General features: G+C 38.7%; 2 protein-coding genes, 1 long non-coding RNA gene and 1 other non-coding gene across 5 annotated transcripts; 2 read left to right on the top strand and 2 right to left on the bottom strand.

Annotated features, from left to right (window-relative positions):
• Positions 1–1,325: 1,325 nt before the first annotated feature.
• LOC122087191 (DNA-directed RNA polymerases II, IV and V subunit 6A-like) lies at positions 1,326–15,800 on the top strand. Its single transcript, XM_042656235.1, has 7 exons — positions 1,326–1,450; positions 2,746–2,822; positions 6,624–6,657; positions 6,765–6,940; positions 7,042–7,093; positions 15,181–15,248; positions 15,344–15,800. The coding sequence occupies exons 2-7, from the start codon at positions 2,788–2,790 to the stop codon at positions 15,411–15,413; spliced, it is 435 nt and encodes a 144-aa protein (XP_042512169.1). The 5' UTR covers positions 1,326–1,450; positions 2,746–2,787; the 3' UTR covers positions 15,414–15,800.
• Positions 15,801–16,351: 551 nt separating this feature from the next.
• TRNAG-UCC lies at positions 16,352–16,423 on the bottom strand. Its single transcript has one exon. It is a non-coding gene; the product is annotated as a tRNA-Gly (tRNA).
• Positions 16,424–17,241: 818 nt separating this feature from the next.
• On the bottom strand, positions 17,242–18,613 carry LOC122087264. The gene is made up of 2 exons (XR_006142732.1): positions 18,132–18,613; positions 17,242–17,661 (listed from the first exon to the last, which is right to left on the bottom strand). It is a non-coding gene; the product is annotated as an uncharacterized LOC122087264 (long non-coding RNA).
• Positions 18,614–19,107: 494 nt separating this feature from the next.
• LOC122087263 (E3 ubiquitin ligase BIG BROTHER-related-like) lies at positions 19,108–27,510 on the top strand. Of its 2 annotated transcripts, XR_006142731.1 has the most exons (9): positions 19,108–19,459; positions 19,908–20,096; positions 20,223–20,475; positions 22,526–22,563; positions 22,666–22,710; positions 24,165–24,292; positions 25,028–25,136; positions 26,614–26,720; positions 27,249–27,510. XR_006142731.1 is itself a non-coding variant. In XM_042656331.1 (8 exons), the coding sequence occupies exons 2-8, from the start codon at positions 19,950–19,952 to the stop codon at positions 26,650–26,652; spliced, it is 759 nt and encodes a 252-aa protein (XP_042512265.1). In that variant the 5' UTR covers positions 19,111–19,459; positions 19,908–19,949; the 3' UTR covers positions 26,653–26,993. The 2 variants fall into 2 exon arrangements, 1 of the variants encoding a protein (XP_042512265.1); XM_042656331.1 differs by lacking the exon at positions 27,249–27,510 and having other exon boundaries at positions 19,111–19,459; positions 26,614–26,993.

Genomic DNA, 27,510 nt, shown 5'->3' with positions numbered 1-27,510 from the left:
ATCTTGGATTTACATCACAGTCAGAAAAGAAGAAAAAAAGGAAACGTACATATCTTGGAGACGGTACAGATGAAGGTCTACTCTCCATCTTCCAACCTGAAACTGCTCAGGAATGTCTGAACCATCGCGATCAAGTTCCAACGAAACCACGCCCTTGTTGGTGCTAGTGGTGCTAGATGAGTAGAGCAGTGTTGCCATGTCGTCTAGGTGGGTTTGCCGAAGGTGGGGGAGGTGGAGAGACAAAAACAAGTAGAGGCAGTGGAGGTGATTGAGGTGGAGGTGGTGAGGCCACCGGTGCCACAGGGGAAGACGGAGGAGGAGAACTACTCAACGGTGGCAGTAGTGATAACACTGGAGGCTGCTGCGAAGCCACCACAGGTGGCGGAGGGGATAGAGAAAGAGGTGGCGGCAGTGAATCCCGATAAGAAATATCCCCAAAACAGTGGTTTTTCGTTTTCAATAGAAAAAGAAACCCAAAAGCTTGCAGCTTTGATGGAGCTCTAACTCTGGTTGATTATATGTCCTATGGGGAGGAAAAAAACCCCAAAATATATCCACGTTCTGCTGGTTGAATTGGGACATTGGAAATTTCTTGATTTTAGATCTCTAAATTAGGGAACTCGTGGGATCTTCAAGAACATATGATAGAAGCTTATGTTGGCCAACCTATACTAGTCGAATATCCTTTGGAGAGGCCTTAATGGCCTTTAATTTGGAATATCTGATGTGCGTTGGTCTGTACCCAAAAATAGGAAACTCCTGAACTGTACCAAGAATTGGTTGTAACAACCTGACAACCTCTGCTGGAACTCTTCTCTTGGTCGAATGACCCCTTTGGGTAGCTAAACAAAACCCCAAATTAGTAGTTGAACAAAACCCCGAATTAGGTGCTGTGATAGATAGGGGTTATGGACATAAGAGGCTTGATGACCTATCTTGAAAGATCCTACTGTAGGCTATCGGCTGGTCCTCTGAGTCAGCAATAGCAGCAACACTTTGAGTTGTTGGTGGTCTTTGCAAGTAAACATGGCGAAATTGGTTTTTGACAGAAGAAGAAGAAGAAGAAGAAGAAGAAGAAGAAGAAGCAGGAGGAGGAGGAGGAGGGGGTAAAATCATCTTTTTCATTTAAAAAATTAATACCTCTCCCACGGTGTTAGTTTGGGTGGGTTTAAATATAATTTTTTAATTTTCAGGAGGGATTATGTAATTATGGCAAACGACAGGGGAGGTAGATGTAAAAAATCCAAAAAAGAAAGAAAGAAAAAAAAAGGGCCCTTCTACCTCATCAAAATTACGATATTGCCCTATAGGAAAACCCTATTCAGTTATTAACTGAGGTCTCTGTCATTCGTCTTCGAGAGACCTTCGACACGGAGAGCGTCCCTCTGAAGATCCCTTCGAAGTACTCCAAGCCGAGTCGTCCCTTCCCTTCCGACGGTTCGATCAGGAGGTATACTCTTCCTCTGCTTCTCCCCATATTTGTTTTCTCAGAAATCGTATCTTCACAATCTCAAAATTTTTAGCATCATAGACAAATCCTAGGCTGCTTAAATCATTGCTATTGATGGGCCCTTAACAGTCTTTTATGAACTTCCTACAAGTCTTATAGACGTCTAGATTGTGACTAAGAATTGGGCATGAGGCCAATATCTAGAGCTGCTGCATTAAAATCGTTTGGTTCGCATGATTATGTGAACTATCAATCCTTGAACAATACATAGAAAAAGCTGTGTAATTTTGAATCATTTTGTAAGCTCTGTTGTGTGTTGAAAATTTTGATAGAAAAAAAGTGTTGATCTTGATTCCTGTCCTCGTTCTTCATTAGACCAACTTGGTCTATTTCGCTTTGTTATATTCCATCTATTCTTCCTTATGATGAGGTTTTCATTAGTTGGTGTGAATGTGTGATTGGTACACTGATTCACTTAGGGTTTCAGAGTTTCTGAAACTTGACCCGTTGTTGCACGGAACGACATGTCAATTAGGGCGTGTGCTTCAATCCTTCTGAGCCTTGAAGATTAGGGCTTTTCCCAAATGATAATGGGTTAATGCTCACCTGTATTTAGTGCTAAGAGAGAGAGGTTTTTTCTCTCATCTATGTAATCATGCTACTAAAATTCTCAATGCTACATGTGATGTGGATAATTGTTAAATTTTCAGATGATAACTCAAAGCTATATTTTATGATTGTCTTATGTTTTATGATCTCTGTTATTCATGTACATGCATGTCCGTTATGAACTAATAGGAGGAAAGGTGTAGTGTTTTGGGTTCTCGAACTCAAATGAAATGTGTGCTTAATATATAATTCTTTTGAACTTTGGATAACAAGCATTTAGGTAATTTTCTTAAAGTTTTGTGTGCATATTGCCATTTTTTGTCCCACACTTGAAAAATCTCAAAATTCAAAATGAGTACCTTCCGTTTCTTCTTTTTGCCTGTTCTTGGAATGTTTGACCGACCCGTTTAATTTCTCATCCGTTTTAAAAATGCCATTCCAAACAAAGTTTTTTTGCCATTTCCGTTTTAACTAACTATTTATAGGATTTGCATGGTCCCTTCACTTTCCATTATTGATCAGTTTCGCTTTTTTTGGACACCTAACGGTATTTTGGGAAATACAGGTAAAGTGTATTTTTCGTATTTTATAAATAGGAGTTGAGAATGCTTTCTCGATGTCTGTAGAACCATCAAAACTGGGTTGGAACTAATTTTTATTTTTCTTTCTGCCTGTTCTCAAATTAGGGTTTTGGCGGAGTGCAGGGAGGTAACTTTCTTCAAACGACAATGGCAGACGATGATTACAATGATGTAGACATGGGGTTCGTCTATACTTATTTCTCTTTTCCACTGAAGTATCTATCTTCTTAGTTACTAACTAAAACAGAAGAACTATTCACCTTAAAAAAAAAAATAAAAAATAGAAGAACTGATAGTAGTATTGGGAGTTATTTTTTTAAGATTTTTGACTTCCAAGGATTGCAGGGTTTAGTTGATACTCCTTTGTAGCGGTGTCAATCCCAAGCCCGCACCGGTTAGACCGACCGGGCCCGGCCCATTTATTAATAGGTAATTTATGGTGCAAGGGGTAAGCCCGACCGGCCTGGCTTGTTTACAAGTCCGTTGGCCTGACACGTTTAGCCCGACCGTTTATATGTATATTTTGTTTTTTGGATTGGATTGGATAGAATAGAGTGGGTGAGCTTTTGGCACAACGGTTAAGTTGCGCTATTGCAACCTGTTAGTCACAGGTTCGAAACTTGGAAACAGCCTCTCCTGCGAAGCAAGGGGTAAGGTTGCGTACACACTTGCGCCTCCCAAACGTTGCAGTAGCAAGAGCCTCGTGCACTGGGTTGCTCTTTTCTTTTAGAGTATATATTGATATTTTTTTTAATCAGCTATTGAATGTAATTAAGTGTAATATCTTTTTCTAAATTGTTGATGATTAATAAAATATATTAAAGTATCTTAAATCTAAGACAATTGAAGACCATCTAAGGTTTTATTGGTACATTAACCCGTTTAAGGCCAATTATAGCCCAATTAGGAGAAGACCGGTAAAGCCCGAAACCAGACGAGACCGACTCATTCCTTAAATAGGTAGGTCACGGTCCAAGGGTATAGGCCTGGCTAGGCCTAACTGAGACTAGCTTGGCTAGGCTTGACCGAGACTGGCCTGGCCTTACTGATTGACACCCCTACAGTCCATCGAGATTGAGGACACTTCCAAACTTTTATATTTATTGCTCGAAATTTATAAGCAGTTTTTGCCTCATGATATTTGACTATATGCATATCATCTCTGTTCCCTTTTTGTGGCTTAGCAAATAACGATCCTAAAATTTATTTTTTTGGGATGCTATTTGTTTGACAAATTTACGTATGCTTCTGTGAGGTCGATTTCTGTGTGTACTCTATAGCATAATGGCTGTTAGATCAAATGGCAAATTTTTGTTTGGAACTTGGAAGAAATAGGCCTTTTGTTTTATGCCTATAAGAACTATTTTGTAGTGTATGTAATGTAGGAGTGAGTTCCAGGTAAGAACCAACCCTACAGTAGGATCGATATTCCAGTAGCTGATAGAATCTCCTAAGAAACTTGCTATCCAGATATCCAGATTTGGTCGTGTCACAGGAAACTAGTAACAAAAATTAAAGACGAAAAAAGAAACAAAAAGGTAGAGTAGATGGGGAAGGGGGATAGGTTGGGTCGAGTATCTCACTCTTCCCTAGGGCATCTCACCCAAGCTATCTCTCACACCACTGCATCTCACAGTTTTTCAGTACAAAGCTTTTTTTTTTTTTCATTCAATCATGGGTTATGGATCAGCCTTCGTCCTTTATTTATACTTTAAATTGATTACAAAATTGGGTCCTTCCTTGCAATGAAAGGAAAAGAATCCCCTTGTAATTAGAAATTATCATATTTGGAAACTAATTACAAATCAAATCAAATCCCTCTCTCTTTCAAAGATAGAAACCCAATAAATTAGAATTCCTATTTTATAAAAGTAGAAACTAGTTGGATAATATCTTCCTAACTACTACAAGGAAATATGAAAATGGAAAGCACATCAATCAAAGATTTCCTAAAATCTTGCAGCCTAAACTCCTCTATGCGATGGCCATGGGGCCCACGAATCAAGAGGGAATCTTCTTCAAGTATTCTCCACGCAAGCTGTTCTTGGGTTGAACCAATCAAGAACCAAGAACCAAGCCACATCAGACCATGCTGCCTCCCACAGCAGTCGCATCCCACAATCTGTCTGAACTGGTTTTGGGGCCTTGTTCTTGCGATCTACATCAGTATGACTGATGACTATGGGTTGAATCTGGACGACGAAACTATTGTATCGGGTATTATTTCTTTTGCACACTCAGAAAGACGAAGCTAATGAAGGTGTGCTGGTCTGTGAATAACAATTTTCCATATCGTTTGTATTACAGTACTGTATGTAAGCCATTACTGGATTGCATGAGATTGGGAGCTTCCGTGAGACAATTTATTGGGTCCAAGACTCCTTGTCAATATCTGGGCCTCTCCTGCTCATTTCTGCTATTCCAGTATTAGAAAAATGGTGTAGATCTCATAGCATACCCACCTTCAAGTACAGCTTGGGTCATTGGAGTCACTGGGAAGATATGATAGCCCTCATTAGCTATAGGATATCCCTAGACGAATGAATCTTGATTACAAAAAAGCTAAAGATAACAAGGTTTGGATTCTCATATAGTATAAAACATGAAAAAAGGGCTTAGGAAGAGATAACTGATTTCTATTGGTGGTGCAGCAGGTGGTCCTGGTGTTTTAATGGCTGTTGGTGATAGTTTATAGCAAATGGATGGATGGTCATGCCATTGGCAATGAAGGCTTGGTCTGTGTGCTTGAATTGTGGTCATTGATTAAAAATGGAAGGATTAATGGGCTGTTCATACAGTAGTATAGTTGAGCCCAGTGAAGAACAATCTAAAATGGAAGAGAAGAAGTGAACCCTAGGAATTCACCTTTGTGTAATTGAATTTCTCATATTTCCTGAATTTTCGGGATCCTGTCAGAGGGGTTTTTAGTCTGAACCTAGGGTTCATCCTACCTATCCCCGCCATATGGTAGAGGCTGAAACCAGTCAACACTAACACACCAAAAGCCAAAGGATGTCCATGGTAAGAACTTTGGTTGCTGAAATGCTGCTGGAACAGTTAACCGACAGAGAAAAGACATAAGAGAATAGGTGAAAAGAAGAAGATATGACCAATAGGTATCGCCACTTTAATCAAAATTTTTTGAGACTTTTCCCCCCATCTATCTTATTTATGTTGCAAACCAGAATCTAAGTAATCAAACCAAGAGAAACAAAGAGAGAGAGAGAGAGAGAGAGAGTCTACCGAACTGTTGTGTGGGAGGTAGTCTGCGGCCCTGCAATCGTGAATTGTGTGCTATCGTAGGACACTCCACATCTATATTATAAGTCTAAAGCAGAGGGGTAAGGTAGGGGACTAAAATACCCCTAACTGACTTATTATAATAAGTAAAGAAAAATAAAACTAATAGGGCAGAATACTAAGCCCGATAGGACAGAATTGCCCCTAGAGCTTTAGCAATTTATAATAGCACGATAAGACATTACAAGAAATACAAACTCTTAACATGGAAAGAAAATAAAATAAAATAGAAAATTCTAAGCTTATCTCAAGTTTTAATGGGCTAAGTAGCTTATTACATAAATATAAACTACTGACTACTTGTCCTCCAAGCAAGTATCTAGCCACACACACTTGGGCTCTCCGAATCTAACAAAATGAAACATAAGAAAAGACATAACAAGGCTGGAAGGTAGGCTCCCTATGGGCTTAAGTGACTTAACACATATGGGGCCAAACAGGCTGAAGTAAAAGACTTAAGAGGCCTATTGTGGGGCTATTTAAAACAGCTAGTTGTGGGCTGCCTGATGGCTCCTTATGCTTTGTTCCTATGTGCATACACTTTCAGCTCTGCATCAGGAACTTGCATTTATTTAATCTTCCTTGCAAAGCCTGTAAATTTTTAATTTGATATTCTTCCTATTCTCCTTTTATTCTGAGTTAAATCAAATATACACTTATTGAAGGAAGAATTGTTTCTGCAGTTATGAGGATGAGCCACCGGAGCCAGAGATTGAGGTAAACAATATACACTCTGGCATGTTCTTGTTTATTGCTTCTAACTGGTAGAACTGTGTTGCATCCAGCTGAACTGATGATTAAGAAATTGTTGGTTTGATTGGCAGGAAGGAGCCGAGGAGGATATTGAGAATAATAATAATGAAGACATTCCCGATCATATTGGTCCTGAAGGTGAAGAAAAAGAGGAAGAAGAACAGGTTCAACGTGCCCGAAAGACTTCGAAATATATGACTAAGTATGAGCGTGCGAGAATCTTGGGTACACGTGCCCTGCAGATCAGGTATCATTTCTTGGACTTTATATTTTTCCAGAACGCTTGCATGCTGAAGGCCAATGATTTGTTGGAAGCAATATTACAATAACATTCACTTTGTTGAACAGCATGAATGCACCTGTGATGGTTGAGTTGGAAGGTGAGACTGATCCGCTTGAGGTAAGCTTCTTCAAGAACCTCATCTGATATATTGACATACACTTGTGAGGATGGTGGGTTACAGCCTCTAGCTGCTGGTTTGTCTGATATCTGTGTTTAATGTTTTGTTGGATGGTTGGATGCTCTTCAGATTCATTCTTCAATGTATTACATAAATTAGAAAATGGTTTGTCATCGCTGGTTTATCATTCTTTATCGAGTGAATACCGTACCTGGTTTAGACCATCGGGGAGGAAAGATGAATGAATCTGATGCTTGAAGGTTTGAACAACTAAGTGCAATTGGAGGAATTGATGTACTTAATAATTGTTAATGTGTATGTATCGGCTGGAAGCTATTCAACACACACAGTCATATGTTTGTCCATATCACACCACTCAGTGGCCAGGTCTACCAGACAAACATATCCATCCTGCATACATTCACAATACACGCACTCCAATGTACAAACATACATACAAGGCACAAGATATACGTATTTCGACTCACTGCCTACTCCACGGAGCATACCCATTATGGGTTTGTATTTTTCTCAATACTCTACTAGCTTGTGACTGGTACAACAGTCCAGGTGTTATGACACTTGCTTCAACTTGAGTTGGTTCTCAGGCTAGGGTTTCATCTCCCTATTTAGAATGTTTTTAATAAAATATGGATACAAGTCCCTTCACCTTACATACAATGCCTTAGTTCAACCAACACTCAAGACCTAGGTCATGCACAGTGAGACTTGGTGAATAGAAACTACCTCCCTTGGCTAGTCTAGACTCTAGAGGTTCTGGATGCTTCCATAGAAATGTCTAGACTCCCTACAACTATGGAGGGTTCTAGACCAGACTTTGTTTAACCCAATAGACTATGTCCATGGGCTTGAAGCTTGGCCCGTGGCCCTTCATTGGCCGGCTGTGACACTTGTACAAATCATAAGCATTCTTTGTAACTTGGGGTGCCTATAAATTGAGGTGGCCTCATTTGACCAAGGCACCAAGCAAGTGAGCATTCAAGCATTTTACTCAAAGCTCTCTAGTGCAATACAAAGTTCACTACTTCTCTTCCCAACTCCCTTAAGGAGCATAGTAAAGCTGACTTAGTGCTAGTGAGAGTGCTAAGTGTTGGCGCAGTTGCTTATATAGGTTTGAGGCCATGGCAATTGAGCTGAAGCACTTCTAAGAGATTTTCAAATGCACTGGAATCTTCAACTTTCCACCTTTGATTGGGAGACTGGAATCTTCAAGTGTAGGAGAATGGTGGTCCCTTTTTTGTTTTCTTTCTCTTTCTCCACTCACATAACCTCACCTAGCTTTAATGAGCTCCAACCACCATGCTTCAGTCTTCAATGCTACCCTTAATAGCTGCTTCTTGTTTGGTAGAGGTGATCCTCCAATAATCAATGCATTGAAGTGAAGCCCAAGAGAGGTTCTTGACAAAACCATGCACCCAATCTCTCTCTCTCTCTCTTTGATTTTTTGTTCTAGTTTTGTAGAGCTTGATGTGTGGATAGAAAGTTGGCACTTTAAAGTTGGAGCAGTCGTGTGCCTTCATTTGTAATCTTCTGGCGTAGGGTATGCTTGTGTGTGCACAGAAGAGGATCGGCCGCTCGCAGCTATCGGATCATGATGAAGCGCTGACGTTGGATGAGCATCATGGACACAGTGGGTCTACTACAACAGTGCTACATGCCGTCAAATCGTCATTTCAGCTAGGGCAAGCTTTAAGGGCTGTACGAATGTGGCAGGGGTACAAAGCTTTGTCATTCGTTCGATCAACATTGGCTGACGTCATGACCTGACATTGCATAGAAACGCCAAGCTGTGTTTCGGCCAACGATTTCCTCTTGTTCATTGGACTTACATGGATTGAGTGGGAAAGGTCATTGGCCTTTGGATCGGGATCACTGACTACTCAATTGGTGCAATCAATTAGGCCACGCGAAAAGGAATCTTCGGCGATGGTTTGCTGTGCATGCAAAGCACGTGGGTTGGAGCCTTTTGTGTAGCACTCCTCTATAGCACCCAATACTCCACACCAACCAAGAAGCATGCGGAGGAATCTCAAGCATCAAGTCGTGCACATCTCGGGATCGGCATCAAATGATGTGGTAGAACCTTGGCCGTTGGATTTGAATCTGCCAGACTCTTCACTGTTACGTAGAGGCCCCTTGCTCCTTGAAAATTTTATTCTAAAACCCCCAAACAGAAATTGCACAAATGCCCTTTCAAATTCTTGAATATATTGATCGATCCCTGTATGAAAATGGCAACACCTGGTGGCATCTCAACTTGTGGATTTTCAGACCGATCGCATGGGAATGGTTGTAACTTCTTTGTGCGACCATGGATTTTGACAAAATGAGTTGCGTTGTGTTCACGACTCAGAACATTACAATCTTTCGGAACAATTCGATTTCAAACTCAGCCATATAAAAGACCGAAATTCCCTTGAACCTTGTACATGCCATAACTTCTTTGTCCAATATTGTATCGTGGTGAACCGCGAATTCGGAGAGTAAGGCTGTGTTTGGTAGCCAAGAGAAGAAAAGAAAAGAAAAAAGTACAACTTGGTTTAACAAGTTCTCTTTGTGCTTGGCATGTTCTAAATCAAGAGAATGTTCTTTTTTTGAATTTCAAAATTCACCTTGGGAATGGTGAAGTTTTCTTTTGCAGAAAAAAAAAAAATCTTGCCAAAACACAATAAAACATAAGAAAATACAAAAACTTTTCTTCTCTTCTAATGATAGCCAAACGCACATACTTTTTCTATTTTCTTACCATTTCTTTTCGTTTCTTCTCCTCTTTTCTAGATTATTTTTTCTTTTCTTTTCTTCTCTTGGCTACCAAACATAGCCTAAGAGACTTTCTACCAAGGTTCACGGTATCGGGTTTTGACCTCTGGGGAGACCGAAATTTCGTGGGAACCTGGGAAATTTCGAGGATACTGGGGATTTTTTTTCCGGTATGGTGAAAACTTAGGTTTCGACCCCCAAACAGTGTTTTTTTTTATCTTATTTTTTTTGTACAACCTATTTTAAACATTTCCAACACATTCACATCATTAGTTTCATAAAAAAACACATAAAGTCTTACTTGTGTGGTGAACCAAAGGTTCGATAATCATTGCGCTGACTTGTTGGCTTAAATTCTGAAACTTTACTACATAATGACTATATATAGTCTACAATCTACATCAAAACATAAGACATAATCCAAATGATCCAAAATAGATAAAAATATTACATCATCAACAGTTATCTATCAATACTCAACAGTAGTGACTCAATTACTTAACACTCGAAAGTAGTACTCAATTCCAAGTAGAGTATGTAGATGGTTTCATCCAAGTAGTGACTCACTACCCTCAAGGCACGCACGTTATCTTTTCTAACATTATTCAGTATGTCATATATACCTTATATCATAAAAAATCAACATTAAGTCTCATTAAGTTATAAAGAATCAACATTTAGAGAAATTCTCTTGTCCTATAATAAGTTTGACTAGTCAAATGATTTTTATTTTTACATGAGACTTTGTATTAGGTATAACATAAAATCAGCTTTCCAACAAGTCTAAGATTACTTAAATCTGTGTTGCAATAACATAGTTATGCTTCGGTCAAACTTATTTTAAAGTGCGCGAATACTGTTAAAATCGCTTGAATGAAAATAATTTTAGAGATATCAAAACAAAAGATTATTTTACCCGACTTTTGGTTTTTAGCAATGCTTTAACTTTATAGGATTTATAAAATTTTCATAATTAAGAAAAACCCCATTATTTAAAAGTTGAAAATCGTTCTTATAACCAAAATCCAGTTTTTGTTCTTGGATTGGGGGGTTGACCTTTTATCCTTTAGGAATTTGATTTTTAAACTATTTTTATTGGATTCAAATAGGGGGTATTTCCTTATTTATGAATAATATCTCAAGTAAATGAAAATCATTTATTTGAATGATATTTGGCATAAATAAGTGTCAAAAAATGAAAATCTCCACTGTTTCCCCAAGTTTCCCACACTTGGGAGAAAAAATGCACAAAAAGGTCGAAATTTCCCATGTTTCGGTCGAAACCTGGTTGAAACATGTTGAAACTAGGTCGAAACAGGTGATTTTTTAAAATCCCCCAAGGTTTCGTTTTGACCTGGGTCGATATCTGTGAAACATGCGAAATTTCACATGTTTCGCTCGAGTTCTCGAACCATGCTTTCTACATCTTTCCTGAAGGAGTCGACTGCCAAAAAAATCATCTTCAATGACCAAATTGCCCCCCGAACCTGAACTGGTTAAAAAACTGCTGTAACTTGCAGGGGATTTCAATACACACCCAAAGAACGCTCCAATGACCCTCCAAGAAGACAGCCACTAAGCCTTGTTGCCAACAATGACAACATATGCCCGAACTGCCTAACTGCCACCCAAACTGCCTAGATGACCAGCACTTCCCTTCCCGCACTTCCATGTGATCTGGTTCCCCTCCTCTTCTCCTTCTTCCCTCGTTTCTCAATGCTGACACTGTTCTGGGAAACTGGCACAGCCCCTTCCTCTACGGACCTATTCCTTTTATACCTTTCCTTTTGTCCTGAAACTTTGTGGAGAAGTAACAAGCCCCTGGGCAAGTCATACTGTAGAAGTTAAACCTAAAGCCACACAGGTCTGTGAATCCCAAATAGAAACTCAGACCTGGTTCTATTTTCCGCCACGTGCAGGAATTACCTTATTTTCCTTGTTATTTTGGGAGTTTGGACTGTTGATGGTGTAGGATCAGTTGGCCTCGATATCGACTTTCCCCTTTGGTTTCAAGCCCATCGGAGTTCCTTCAAGGGAGATCCTTTACTTGCAAGCCCTTCCCCTCGTCGCTGGTTTTTCCGCCTCCTTGCTTTGGCTGGAGGCTGAAGATAACCTTCGCCACTCCCATGTTACTAATGTCTATCATTTTTATTGTATTTCCTATAACATCCCTCCCTTTTTCCATATTTCCAGTCTACCCTTTATTTTTTCCCAAGTCTGTCCCTAAAGAGTAGATTCTAATTCCCCTTGTTACCTACCAAGTAAACCCTTGAAGAATCTGGTTTTTTTTTACCAGATTGCCACTTCCCCTTTGCAACTTCAATTTATTTACTGTTTTACCACTAATGCTCTTGATTTGAGTCTTCTATTACTTGACTGGGCCCATAACGAACCAAACAGTGTTTTCGGACCCTGGGATCGCTCAGTATGCCATTTTCATAATTAGCATGCCTCAAGGACTGCTGATTGTTTATATGAAAAATTATATCAGTATTGTTCATTCGAAAAAAAATTCAGTGTCAATGCTGTACATGTATGCACATGCAAATGGATTTTGGGATCACGCCCTTCCTAGTGGTGGTGTAACATTGATGCATTTTCAGTATCCTACTCAAACCATCTGTTTTCCTCTCTATCTTCCATCCCCCCCTTTTTTTTGGTTGGGTGGGGGTCGATTTATTGAGTCGGTGGATGCCTCTGTGTAATTTATATCAAAGGATTTGGGCGGGTTTGGATCATCTCTCTCCCCTAATATTTTTGTGCTCTCTGTGGTCCTAACTCTAAACTCATCTGCAAAAACTCTGATGCAGACTTCAGCTCGAGGAGAGGGCTTGCAGCTGCTTGAAATCAGCCCTTTTTCTGCGGTTCCTTAAAATTGAACCAGTTTGGGTTGGTTTGAACCATTGGTTCAACGGGTGGGTCACTCTAGTCTGGGCTAGCTGGTTGAGTCTTTATTTCTTTTATGTTGTTAGTTGTTGGGTTATGCTGGTAGACTCCATATATATCCAACCTGATTTGGGTTTCCTTTTTTAGTTTCCTAGTCTGATCATGATCAGGTACACTCCCATATAGCCCATGCATGGAGTTTCCTTAGTAGTTGGTTTTTTTTTCCTGTCCAAATCATTCAGTTATTAATAGCTAAGAGGCTTCAGCCACCATACGTTTTGAGTAATGAGATTTGTCTTCAACCTGTTTATTTATTTATTTATTTTTATTTTTGTGTGTGGGTGATGAGTGGTGACTCAGAGCTTGTACTGTGGTGTGATTCAGTTCCAACCCTTGTTGTGGTGATTCCAAGGTCAAATCCTCTCTTTTTTTGGTTGTCTTTGTTTTGTTTTTTTAGTTTCCTTTTTAGAGTTTGATTATGTTTTCAGAACTTTTCATCAGTTTGGATTCTCTTTTATTTCCAATTTAAATACTCCATCTTTCTTAAGTTCTCAGAATCATAGTCTCAGTCTGTTTCCAGACACCTTAATTTTTGAGCTGGCCTTCGGAATCTGTTTTTGGTTGCTGTTTGGATTTTCATTACTGATATTTCTTGCATATATGATTGCTAAATACATCTGATTGTTTGCCTACTATTGCTGGTTCTGTTTAAGAACCTCTCAAATCTCAGAATCTGAACATTGGTTCAGCCTGAGATTGTAGTGTTATATTCTCTATAAAATATACCTTCAACCAGAGTTTTAGACCTATCAGAGCTGCTTATTTGACTCTATTGGAATTCTCATGAATCTGGTTTTGATTCCTTCACAATGTGATTCTGATTTCTTGGGAATTTCTGGATTCCTAACCTTAGACAATTTAGAATCCAATCAAGCTCCTGCTCCTCTAGCTATGTAGAGGGATTACTTGGCTTGGATGGACTATCCATCTGATTCGTGAGGTTCTATTTCTCTGCGTCTTTCTTCTACCCATTTTTCTATCCTGTATCGAATTCTTTCACTATTGAGTCCTGCTTTTAGAGCCTAAATCTTAACTTGGGCACCAAATGTAAACAAACTTCTGAACTGGACCTTTTGGTAATTAAACTTACCAAAGAGAGTTTACGGAAAATACATTTGTAGACTTCTTAAGTCTCCAACCTGGGAACGACCGAACAGAGATTGAAAGAGAGTTGGAGATCTCACTCAATACACTTCCAATGAACCTGAATCTTTAGGGTTATGGTCAGGACTCCAGACCCTCTTGAATTCTACAGGTATCAGGTTTGGATATCAATTATTAAAGTGATTTAGATTCTGTTAAATTGATACTGGCGGGTAAGACAACCAGTTCTGAACATTGGGTTTGATCTCACAGGATCCCCAACCTCTAATCCTCAAAATATCCGGTCAGTTGCTTTCAGGTATCGACATTTTGAATCCCAAGCTGATTTGTATGAATCAGTTTAGTTTACTGAGATTCTTCTCTCCCAAAGCTACCATAAATGATAAAACAGGGCACCTTAGAAGAAACTTAATTGCAGACTTGTGAATAGCAGAATCTCAGGAATTCTGACCTGATAATCAAATAACACAGAACAAAGAAACTTGCAGAAAATCAAAGAGAACTTTCCCCTATGACAGATTTAAGGGTTAGTCATAACACCTTTCACCCAGAAATCCTTTTTCTCCGACCTCTGTTAGCTGAAACCATAAACCATTCCATTGCCTGATAAATCTGATTACAAGATATATTTATAGACTTGAATTGAAAAAACCTACTCTGAATCTTAATCTAAAAATGCATGGAGGCTCCAACTAGGAAACTAAATCAAGACTCTGTCTATGACCGTACTAACTTTCATCCATACGTAAACTCAAAATACCCAACAGTGAATGCCTAACAACTAGTACCCAGGCTAATAGAGAAGGATCATTATATATATTTAAAATAAACCAACTGAAAAAGGAAAATAAGCCAATGACCCAACTCTGGGAAAATCTATTGGGCTGACTGCATCATGTGCCAACTAGAAAATCCATTGGGATTTATAAATGAAAGGCATGTACCATCTGAATTGGCTAAACTTACATATGTTTTTTCTTTGTTAGTCCTACACATAATACTGTATATATTTTCCCTCTGCATTGGGGTGGTGACTCAGCATGTGGGCTTCGAATGTACTATCATATGTGCTGTCATGATTTGAAGCTTGACCTGTAGAAACCCCATCATTGCACAAGCCATATACAAACATGTCCTCCACGAGTTTTTATAATCGTTTCTTGACACACCTGATCCGTAATGCCACATTATCTGTGCTACACAATGATGTTGATAGAATTAGGGCATTTTCTTATGTTTCTTCCACTGATCTCAGATAGCAATGAAGGAGCTCCGGGAGCGCAAGATACCATTTACCATCCGTCGTTACTTGCCTGATGGAAGGTATGTTCATTGTTTTAAACACTCATTTTAATGTTCAATTTGGCAATGAATCAACAATGCTCTGGGTGTTTCTCACTCAACCTGAAATTTGGCAGCTATGAAGATTGGGGAGTTGATGAGCTAATTGTGGAGGACTCCTGGAAGAGGCAAGTTGGAGGTGATTGATCAGTCTATGCGTCACATCTGGGTCGAAGGTTCTCGTAACCTTTTAATTAGATTTAGTAATATATAATGGTCTGTACATTGGTGGTCTGTGGATCCAGTCATTCTGTGGTTTAACATGGTCGCCATTGTTTGACAAATGGATGTTAAATAGTTTCAATTCCTACAAAATAGCATCGCCCACTTGATTGTGAAATAGGCTAGGGATTGTTAGGGGTGGTGAGGAATGGAAGAACGACATCCAAAGTCGGAAAATGATACTTCCATTTCAACTCTTTTGAGCTTGAATGTTTGAAAATGGTAGACAGTGACCTAGTGGAAAAAATGTCTTGAAATGTTATATTCAATCTATATGTGATATACAGCGAGGATTATTATTCAGGTTATAAATCTGCCAGTATGCAATCGTACTCTTGAAACTCTGAAGCGCGAGATTTTGGATATTTCCAACCTACAAAATGTTTTGGTTTCAGAAGAAAAAAAGGGTTCCTGCACACCTATTTTTATGATATGGTTAACTGAATCCTCTAATATTTTAGAGTACCGAGTTTCCCTAAGGCCACGGTGAATGGGAATCTGTTCATCGGGCGTAGGGTCTGACTCTGATCCCTTTGATCTATACGGTGATGTCTCCTTTTGGTGGAGGAAAACTTATTTTTTTAATGGCAATCATAAAAATAAAAGGGAATCTAATACTGCAAGTTACAAGGTTCTTAGAAACTCTGGTCTGCAACAACATTACCAGATAGACTATTGACTGAGCTCATCGCTGTTAACCTATGTACTAACTCGATTAAATCCCTAGAAGTTATGGTTACCGAAATGTCAAAAGCAATGAGAAGCTTTTATGGTCACCAATCATGATTGCTTAACTAGATTAACAGTAGTCGTTGAATCAATTAAGTAGCCAGAAGTCGGTAGCAGTTGTTAAAAAGATGGTGTGCGTTTGCCGGGAGTCGAACCCGGGTCTATTGCTTGGAAGGCAATTATCCTAACCGTTGGACTACAAACGCTGTTGAGTAGCTTAATCTTGTGATTACCAAATAGAAGAGTGGCAGCTTAGGGCCCAAAACACTTATTTTTAGAAATAGAAATAGAAATTTTTACTTATTTATGGTTCAGGAAACGACCCAGGCGACTTGTTTCGCCGTTTCTGGAAACGACTTGTAGCAATTTTTTCACTGGTTACCATCGACTTCTGAAAACATGACTTATCAAACACCTTCAATTCCGTTTCTGTTTTTAGAAATGAAAATTTATGTTTCTGCCGTTTCTTGAAACAGAAACGACAGAAACATTATCAAACGGGCCCTTAGTCTTGTGATTACCATGCGGAAGAGTGGTCTGGTAATTCTGACCGTTGGATGTCTAGAAAATGCCATAAATTGATCATAATTCAAATCTTACTTTGAAATTCTAATACACCCTTTTATATACCATTAACTCCTATGTATGGCCTTGCACCCTCTCAATAGTCTAATGCAATCTCTTTATAGTCTCGGTCGGGTTGAAACTTTACACACGGAGTGAAGGGCCTTATGATTCGTCTATCCACAAAATTTGAGTCCATCCAAAATGTGAGGTGAGCGTGTACCAAGCAATATTTGAAGTATCAGGAATCGGATAATTGAATTGGCCGATTCGTATCAGTATTGGCTGTGATAGATCCAGCAACCCCTACAGATTCTACTCTTCTGTTTTTGATTAATTTCAACCGATTTAGTTCGGAATCGGCATTGATTGATTCAATTACCGATTCTATTTTTTGAAAAAAAAAAAAATTTTGATCATTGGAGAATAAAGCACGATTATAAGGACTGCGAATGTGGTGAACACACATGAAGCATGCAGTTGCGGTTTGATAACAGTAGCAGTTCGTGAGGGATCCGGATCCTCTCCATAGATGCCATCGCCCATAGAATGCTTATTTATGCGACATGTGGAGAAAACAAATCCAATGGAGGAGAAGAATCCACTTACCTTTACTCACTTAACCCTACTCGACCCAAACCGGACACCCTAACGTCGACCATAGCCGAGTACCTATTTGCCTCATTCCCAAACGCAAACATGAAGCAGAACTTCAAGATCCCTAAGCTCCTCGAATCGTTCCTCTGTGGAATCCATCCACGAAAACGTGGATTCTAAATGATAATTGGAATTTAGGGATTCCTCTTTGATGGCCGTCATGGCCGATTGAATTGATGAAAGCCCATGGAAGAGTTCTCCGTGGATTACGATCTGCTGAAACCTACAGCAAAGAATACCCATATCACTTGTGCAAGAGAACTCTCTAAAAGACAAAGCAAGAAAGTTTGACATCAATGCATATATAAATGATAAAATGAAATTTCTTCTTAGATTGTTAAATCTACTCTGCTATGGTGATCCTGAATTTCTACAAATCTAGTTCCAACTGACTTGCAATTCATACGATCTTTTGAACTCAATATCTAAATCAGAATTCATTCATTGATAAACGATTAAAAATCAAACCAGATACATTCTTCAATGTTTACATGAAAAGTACAAGGTCAGATTAACAAAAGAAGGAAGGAAGAAGATAAGAATGTCAGATTAACAAAAGAAGGAAGGAAGAAGATATAATCTAACGTCCTAAGAGGTTATATAAATATAAATTTGCACAGGTAACATCAAGAAAAGAATTCCAGTGAATATCTGTACAGAGAAGAGGGTTAATCCACAAGACGGGAAGATTACAATCAGTCACCATTGCCGACGATCTTCTCCGACCAGACATCCCAACCCTCTTCATTTTCTGATACGTTCTCAGACGCTTCCTCGTTATTTTCCTCCGGCGCTCGATTTCCCATCTCCAAGCACAACAGTCTCCTCTTCAAGTCCACCGACTCTCTCTCCATCAAGAAAATCTGCTCCTTCGTCACCGTCGTCGACACTCTTCTCCGAGCAGACATCCCAACCCCCTCCAACGGGTTTGGATCAAGTTGAGGGTGTCGGGTAGACAATGCCACGGTTAAGTGAGTAAAGGTAAGTGGATTCTTCTCCTCCATTGGATTTGTTTTCTCCACGGGTTGCACAGATAGGCCTTTATGGGCATTCTATGGGCGATGGCCTCCATGGAGAGGATCCCGATCCGCTGGGGAGCAGTACATAGGCTCTGAAGTAAGCAGATTGTGACCTCTGTTGTCAAATTCCTCCTCCCCACCCCTCCCCCGTCCCTCCTTTTTGGATTAGAATATGAATTTATAGTCATTTTCATAACATTATTGATGGGTTTTTTACTTTTTGTTAGAGAATCTCTGTTTCATCTCTCTGTTTTCTTGTTAAAATGTCTCAGTCCAGGATTTGAGCGGTGAAGATGCCAAATAGGACTCTTTTATCTATCCACACCTGCTCACTCATCTTTGGTAGTTTCTTATGTTAATGATTCCTCGTGGAATAATAATTGAAAACCCAATTGAATATGAGAGAGAGAGAGAGAGAGAGAGAGAGAGAGAGATTTAAGTAATATCAAATTTATACAGGACCCACAATTGATGGATCAACGTTAGCTGGGGTGGACTGTGGAATCAATTATGCAATTATGCAATTGTCAAAAACAACTTGAATGCTGTCTTTTCTCTTCTGGGTTTTCTTTTATTTGTGGGTAACGACTTTTCTGTACTGTCAATTGCCATTAATATATCACCACAACCACTATATGAGAAGGAGAAGACTAGAAATGGAAGCGTCAACACTAGTTGGAAACATCTTACTCACTATTGTGTGAAAGGAAGAGAGAGAAAGATAAGAGAAAGATCAAGATTGGACGGGTGGCTGTTGTGGTCTGGTAGAAATCTCTCACCATCTATTGTGAATTGGGCAAAGTTGCCCACACACACTTGCTTTTCGTTACCACCTCTTTCTCTGTAGTTTCTATATAGTCAATCACAGACTTTTCATTACTAGCTACTCACAAGACCACTTCGCTTCTTTAATTGGTGGCGGCCTGGAGTTGATGCACTAGCGCAGAGAGAAGAAGCGAAGAGCCTCCCTTCGCCTCCCTCGCCTTAATCATCTTTCTTAAGGTAACTCACTGCCATCTCAATCTTCTGAAACGGGAGCGGACTAATTGAAGAACCCATTTTGAATCTTAACTTCTCTGCCTTTGCATGCTTCAGGATTTTTTTTTTCTTGGTATGGATTGATTATATCCTTACTTCACAATTCATAATTCTCTCTTTTGAGTTCATGGGTGTGGTTTACATTTTTAGTGTCAATTTCTGAGCTTGTGATATTAGGGTGGTGTCAATGTCGTCTCTACGTGTGATGGTGTGACCTACCCTTTATCTTTTCTTTTCTTTTTCCTTCTTTTTATTCCAACCACACAAAGCCCGACTTGTTTGGGGCCTTGGGGTTGCCGGGGAAAGTGATTACTTGATCATACGTTCAATGGGTCACTCCCCTGATTAAGCAATTATGCTTATTTGATGGGTTTTGTATAGTTGTATGCTTGACTCATTTTTTGTGCTCCAGTCTCAAGAGGGAGGTAGCTTCTGGTCTACGGTATATATCACCATGAGTTCCATCTTTGAAACAACAGGGAGTTGGAAAGTTGATGTCCACTATGTAACTACCGGCGTCCCTGGCAGGGTTGAAGAGAATTTGGAAGGATTTTTCCTTGAACATGGTGATCTCTCCCTTGAAGAGGTTCTCCAAGATCAGGTGGGCAAGGCTTCATCTTTTATCAAATTAGTAATAAGCATATAATATGATAAATTCCCCAATAATATACTTTTCTTGCAGAAGGTTTGATAAAGAATTAAAGATGCTTGCTTGATTATGCTTCAGGAAACTGTGTATCAATCACTCCAGGCAAGTAATGGGAATGACTGGACTAGAGCTCCTACAAGCGGTGGCTCTAATGTGAATCATGGAGAAAGTGGTGGGGAGGAAGAGGATGGGAAAAAAGAGGGAGAATCTTCACACGCTGCAGATGTTGAGGCACAATTAAAAATGGATGAAGCTTTAGCTATAAGTTTGCAGGCGGAGGAGAATCAGTTAGTTGTTTCCTCCGTTGGCGAGTCAACTGGAACTGAAGCAGGTATTGATTGATGATTCCCACAGAGCTACTTTATAGCCTATATGTTGCAGTTGCCAGACCTGGTCCAGCTATTTCTTTTGCTAATGTGTTAAACTTCGTCTTCAAAACGATTGCTGTTGATATTTTCCTTTTGTTCATGCGTTATGGACTTCAATTTTTCGCCTAACTTGCTGTTATGATGGATAATGCTTTATCATCTGGAGAAGCTTCCTCTCTCCTATTAATCTGGTTCTGGCAGTTTGACTCATTAGATTGCATATCTATCTTTGACCCATGAACAAATCATGGTAAGCCGATGCACAGATCATTGGTGTTGGATGTATCGAAAGGTTGTGCCGAGTCAAATCTGCTCCACATTTTTTCTATTGTAGAAAAGATATCCCTTACCCCCGCTCTTAAGATTGGCAGTTTTTTTTTCTTTTTCTGAAGAGATTCTGCAATCACATCAGACCAAAACCACGTTCATTTTGAGAGAAGCTTCCTCTCTCCTCTAGTCCGGCTCTGGTTCAGAGATTGCAGATTTTCTTTGAGCTTTCAATGACTTATTTAAGCAGACCTGCTCTTGATATTATTGGTGTTTTGTTGAATATATTGCAGCCCATTTTGACCATTTCTGATTTCTTATTTATGGGGTATAAACCACGTCCTTGTTTATGAAGTAAACAGGACAGTTTGTTGAGATGGGACTGTTTGAATCCTAGAAACTTCTTGCATTTTTTTGTGGTGTTCTGCAAATCAGGAACTGTAGTTGTTTTCTTCCATTGGAATCTAGGAAATTGAAGACTAACCCTCAAAAAAGTCTAAAACCCCCAGTCCTATGTGGTTTACGCATGACTGAAAAGAAAAGGGAAGTATAACTCTCTCTCTCATACGAGAGTTATGTCTTGTTACCATCTTACCATTCTGTCCAAACTCCAAAGCTTTGAGAGGAAATTGAAAACCCCAATAATTTTTATTCTAGTGACATCAGTATAATAGGTTTTGCTTTGAGTAGATGAAATAACTGAGCTTACAGTCTACTAGCGATATTACAACTCTCAGAAATTAGGAGTCTAAATTGCCAATATACTAGTCTACAGTGTCATTTTTTTAAGTGTTTATGGAGTCTTTTTTAATACGAGTATGTGCATGCTTGTAAGGTCTACAAAGGAACCATGTCTTTCTGGTTGAAGTATCAACTTTCAAGTCATTAGAAAAAAAAATTGGGACATCTTACTATGTTTGATACTTTTACATTGTTCCAAGCTTTTATCTCAGACTGCAGAATAAGGGCACTGGCATTTTTAAATTTTTTGGCTGTCTTCATAGATATCTGTTGGCAAACCAGCTGAACAAACTTACACTTGTTTCTAAAATGCATGCAACCTAACATTTACCTATAAATAACAGAATATGTAAAGATAATACGCATGACTTTGGAGCAAAAATACACCAACTTGGGATGCTTATGCAATTTATTTATAGCACAGCACAATCTGCCGCAATAAGCTATAACTACCGCAAAACATAATTTGTAAAGATAATTCACATAACTTGGATGTAAATATATACCCTCTGTTATTGTTTTAAATGGAGTGTAATGTCATTACAGGATTCATGTAGCTGTCATAATTCGGTTCGGATAAAATAGTGAGGTGGAAACATCTCAAGCATGATGTTTCTTTCTGCTTCTGAAAGCTCATATTCAACTGAAAGAAGACCTTGTATTCATGCGACAACGTGTTTTATTCTCTTTTCTAACTTTAAATCATTATGTGGGTTGCTTTCACTTTCTCTTAGGGCTACTTTTGGAAGGTCAAACCTCTCCATTTTAGCATCCTTTTTTGAAAGCCTATTCAGTTACCTTCTGAAAATAGACCTTGATCTTGCAATTCTGATAAGTTACATCTCCTCAATTACTAGAGAAGTGGATTTGAAGTTACAGCTTTCAATTGTTATTAGAATGTGCATAGGTGTTACTCTGTGTGTGTGTGTGAGAGCACACATCCACACATTTGTGTGTGATTCTATATGACTGATCAAGAAACAACCACAATTCCATCTTCTGCAGTTAACGGAGAGATCGATTCCACAGACACTTCGTCCCAGGTATATGTATAATTGTCTTCTTAAGTTCTCTCTTTACATTTTTTATGTCCACAGTTTCTTGCATTTTTATTTGATCTTAACATCTCTCTATACAAAATTCAGGCTGCGAGACAAGACAACATTGATCCAGATAGCATGACATATGAGGTCAGTGAACAATGCTTCCACTCTTTTGTTTGTATCATAGCATTAGCCACCAATTATCCTGACTGCCCAGGCAATAAATGATCATATTTACTTTTGTTTTCACAGCTCTTTTGTACTTTTACGTAATTCTGACACATCCCAGCCTATCTTGGTACTAGTTTAGTTGCATGATGACTTGGCCTTGTTGAGATAATTTTTTGGCTTAGATTTGACTGCCCTGACTCAACCGATACATGCAATTGGTCAAGGAAGACAAGGCCTGGTATCATTTAGAAAAATTTTTAAAGAACAATTGCATTCTAATATAATGTTGTGGACCCTGAAGCCAGCAGTACTGGAGGTTTTAAATGGCTTATGGTCTGTCCTAGAGCACACTCTCTAGATTGGCCTAATGTACAGTGCAATTGTCAAACCAGTCCTGCATTTTCCCCTTGTCAGTAATAGCCGTTGTTCTTGCATTATCTTGAATTTTCTAAATAAGGTTAGAAAATGAAAAAGGTGCGTTCTGCCTCGTATAAGATGTGTTTGGCCCAAACTCACCAAGTGAAATGGTGGCATGGAGAAACGAGTCAAGCGGTTTTTTGAAATTAGTTGATCCTCAAGTGTGAGTTTTCTTGTTTGAATGATCTACTTTTGAACCAAAAAATGTAAGAGAAATAGGTTTCAACTTTATTTTAAATTGGTTTAAATTTCAAAGGGGAAGTAAGTTGGATCCAGGTGGTCTGTGTTAAAGTGGGGTTGGAAGCAGATGTCATCATAACAGCTCATTATCTGTGACCCAATTTTTTGCCACCCCTATTTAGCAAATTTACTACTGTTTGTGTATCATTCATGTAGTTTACGATTTTTCTTTTTGAGGAAGATGTATGAAATGCTATGTAATTTAAAAAGTATGAAAAAAATGTATGTTTTTTTTCAAAATGTGTATAGTACATGAATAATAGAGTTACAAAAACGCAGGTTAAAAGTATGGCATATACACACATACATACAAATGGTAAGATAGTACCTTTCTATTTTTATTATACTAAAAATGAACATCCCCCCCCCCCCCAATGGATTCTTTAGGATCTTTGCTTTTTGTGGGAGACAATTTTTTTGCCATATGTCAAATTGCCAACTTTGATTATATAAGAAACTTGTCCTCTTTTATTAAATTAATTACTTTCAAATATATATTAAAAATTTCGGACAAAATTTCAACTATTTTAAAATTGTTGTGTCAACAGAGTAGATGAAAAGTCATTGTGACTGTTGATATATTAGACCTCAGTCCAATACCTGTCTTCTTCAATCACCAAGTCACGTAGCCTCTCACATATAGTGAGGGGGAATGAATATGAGTGCTAATCACTGTCAACATTTATTTAATATTCCCATACATTTGAAGACTTCCAGTCTGCCTTTTAAGTTTTTCTGGGTGTGCTAATCGTTTATGATTTTTCTTGTCTCAGGAAAGGCAAGCACTAGGAGAGTCTATTGGCACTGAGAGTAGAGGATTATCAGAAGATCTTATTTCATGTTTACTAACATCCAAGTACAGTACAGGGGGATTCTTCTCAAAAAAAGAAAAAACTGAGGAGTATGATCTGTTTAACTTAAATCTCTTTCTTGTTTTTCTCCTTTATATAGTCTATTTCCTTTTACGAGGATTTTTTTTTTTTTTGGGTTCAAAGGACATGTGGGTTTTGGCAGATTAATTTAGAACCTCTCATCTCTCCCTCGCTGAATCATATATTCTGAGATCTATACCGCCCGTCACCCTCTCCTATGGCCAAAATCAAGAGAGTGTGATTGTCAGTATGTCATTTTCTTGATGACAGTGCAAAGTACAAGCTCTTTGTCCCCATGAGTTGGCTTATATTTTTAACTTTATGTTTTCTAGTGCATATATCATATATGACATATTAAAATGTTAAATTTCTTATTTGTGAGGCATCACCTCTGCCTCGGTGTGGCTGAGCATGAAGTTCCCCTTGGGGCTTTGCTCAGCATGTTGACATTTCAGTTGCAAAGGACCTTGGTTTCAGCAACCAGGCTTGCCTGGAATAATAGGAACATGGACATCCTATTTCAACCACATTGTCTCCATTTTCTGCTATCTGCAAAGTTACCTTCCAAAAACAATGAAGTTAAAGGTTGGTACTTATATGGGGCACTCAGTGGTTGCAGCCAGCACCAGGTCCTATGAATTGTTGTGTGTGTGTGTGTGTGTGTGTGTGTGTGTGTGTATTAGTTTCCAAATTTTGGAATGGAAAGATGTTGAGGTTTCTATTCTTAAGTTTTTTTTTTTTTCCTGACAGTTTGATTCTTGCAGGTGTGTGATCTGTCTTGCGTCGTACAAAAACCGTGTTAAATTGATCACCTTGCCATGCAAGCACCGATATCATGCAAAATGCATCAAAAAGTGGTTGAAGACAAATAAGGTGGTTCACATTGATTATGTCTGCACTATCTTTTAGTATATTTTCTGTGTAGGCATGACAGTTCTGACTTGGATCTCAAGACCAGTGAGGCATGATATATACCTGCTGGGTCCTCCCTAAACCTGCAAGGAACAGTGGGAAAATCACAAAATCACAATGCTTGGTACAACCACAAACGCAGGATGTCTTACCTTTTTGTGGATTTAAACCTGTGACCCTACCACAAAGGGAAAGATGTTATGGACATCTGTTCCAAGATGAGATACATCAACACCAATATGCTTTTCATTCCTTTACTTTGAGCCAACTCAACCCTGACTGAAAAGTATTTTGAGCACACTTTGATTCAAGTTTTTTGACTCAATCAAGTTGACTCCTACCTTTTTGATTGACTTGTAACTCAAGACGAGTTTTGAAGCATTGTTGCAACTCCAAGAAGCCAAAAACCATATAATAAGGGGTGAGAGCCGCTGATCATTTAGTTGGTGCTGCATGAGACTTTACCGTAGCCAAAACATACGAAAGAGGTTAATGTGTACACATGATTTGATGAACTTTCAGGCTGAGTCGAGTCAAATTTTTTGGGTTTAAAAAAAAAAAAAACCTAAGCCAAAGGTAAAGCCAAGAAAGCCAGGAAGGGCCCCAGGTTTGTTGGATCAGATTCGCCCATTGGGTTAAGGCAAAATTACCCGATGGATGTGATGGCAGATAGGCATATACTGTATGCATAGACCATTCATTTATGGAAGTCAGTCATAGTTATCTTAGAAATTACTTATCTATTGTCTTCATCTTATCAAACGTTTGCTAGTGTTACTAACAAAGAGGTGAACTATTTAAAAAATTGAAACTAAGAAATGATAATCCATTTAATTCTACATTGCTTTTCAAAATGTGAATTGTCTACTACTCCCCTAACAATAAGGGGCTAAATAATGCTCCATTGATCAAGGAGTCAAAATTATTGTCTTTCCTTAGAAAATACAAAATCAGTCATGCACCAACTCAACTGAAACTTTAGATCGATAACCAAATGAAACTAAAGTTGAGATGGTCAAGATTCTGTACTGGTCTGGCTTTCGAAACTGTGGATGAGTCTTCCTTCCTTCATTAATAACCATACCTCAAGAGAAAAAGAAACTAGTGGAACAACTTACAGGCCATGCTCGAATTTAGTTGAATGAAACATGAGGGCTGGGGAAGGGGGGAAGGCATTATGAACTTTGATCAGCAGGACTATTGGGCTTGCTGGACATGGTGTGACTGAAATCCAGCCAGCCAAATAAGTCATTGATTCTGCAATTGAATACAACTTTTTTTTTTTGGTTAGTTTTTGGAACACTGATTAACATTTTTGTGAAGTGCTCATTCTTGAATGTAGATACTTATATTCAACTGTGTAGAATTCAATATTTCTCTGCACCTATGAATGCACCTTAAACTAATGGAATTTTTGTGCCTTTTTTTTCTGTTTCAGGCATGCCCTGTGTGCTCTGAGGAAGTATTTGGGTCTTGATCTTGGGAAAAGCTTGAATTGAAGTAAATGCCATCGCTCCTATAATGGGTAGCTATGGATCAGATTTGGTACGTAAAACAGGACGGTACTTGTTGTCTAGTCATATTCAGAATCATGGATTAAGGAAGGATATAATTAGTCATATATGCTGCTTGTATGGTTTTGGAAGTTCTCTAGCTGTACTATGTAAATGAAAATATAATCAGTGCCATAGGGAATGGTTTCTTCTATGCACAGCGTAAATGGATTGATGTTGATACCTCTGTGGATTAGTACATAAAGGTTTCCATTGTGCAGTAATAATGATGACCGAATAATTACTTAAAAAAGTGTTTTCATTATGTGTTGGCTTCATTTGGTTGATAAATGAGAAGTGACTTCTAAGTTGGTTCTTGTTTTCCAAGATAAGGTGATCTTGAGCCATCTAGTCAGTTGTATCAATTTATGTAAGGCACCATTTGGCTAATGTCATTCCACATCCATCAATGTGCTAAATTGGTCTACTGTAATGGTTTATTTAGTTTTCACCTTATTTAATTCATAGCTTTGGATTGGATAATAAGTTGTGTGTCTACTTAAGACTGGTACTTGTGCAGGTCATTGCATCCTCAACAATTGGGAAGCACTTGGATGGGCTTCCATGCTCTAAAGCTGTCATGAATTGTAGCACAATTCTGTCCATAACACTCTTGCCTGTCCTAAAGCTAGTTTTTTTTTTTTTGCCAAAAATCAAAGGCCTCCACATGAGAAGCCTAGGTCCCCATAACATACCTAAGTCACAAAAAATAATGAACTTTCAAATATATTACTGAAACCTGATTGACTGACTATTCACAAATTTAGTGCACTCTTTCATGT

Source organism: Macadamia integrifolia, chromosome 8 (assembly GCF_013358625.1).
Source record: "Macadamia integrifolia cultivar HAES 741 chromosome 8, SCU_Mint_v3, whole genome shotgun sequence".
NCBI lineage: Eukaryota > Viridiplantae > Streptophyta > Magnoliopsida > Proteales > Proteaceae > Macadamia > Macadamia integrifolia.
Note: the sequence above shows the minus strand (reverse complement) of the source record. Positions and strands in the feature narration are given on the sequence as shown.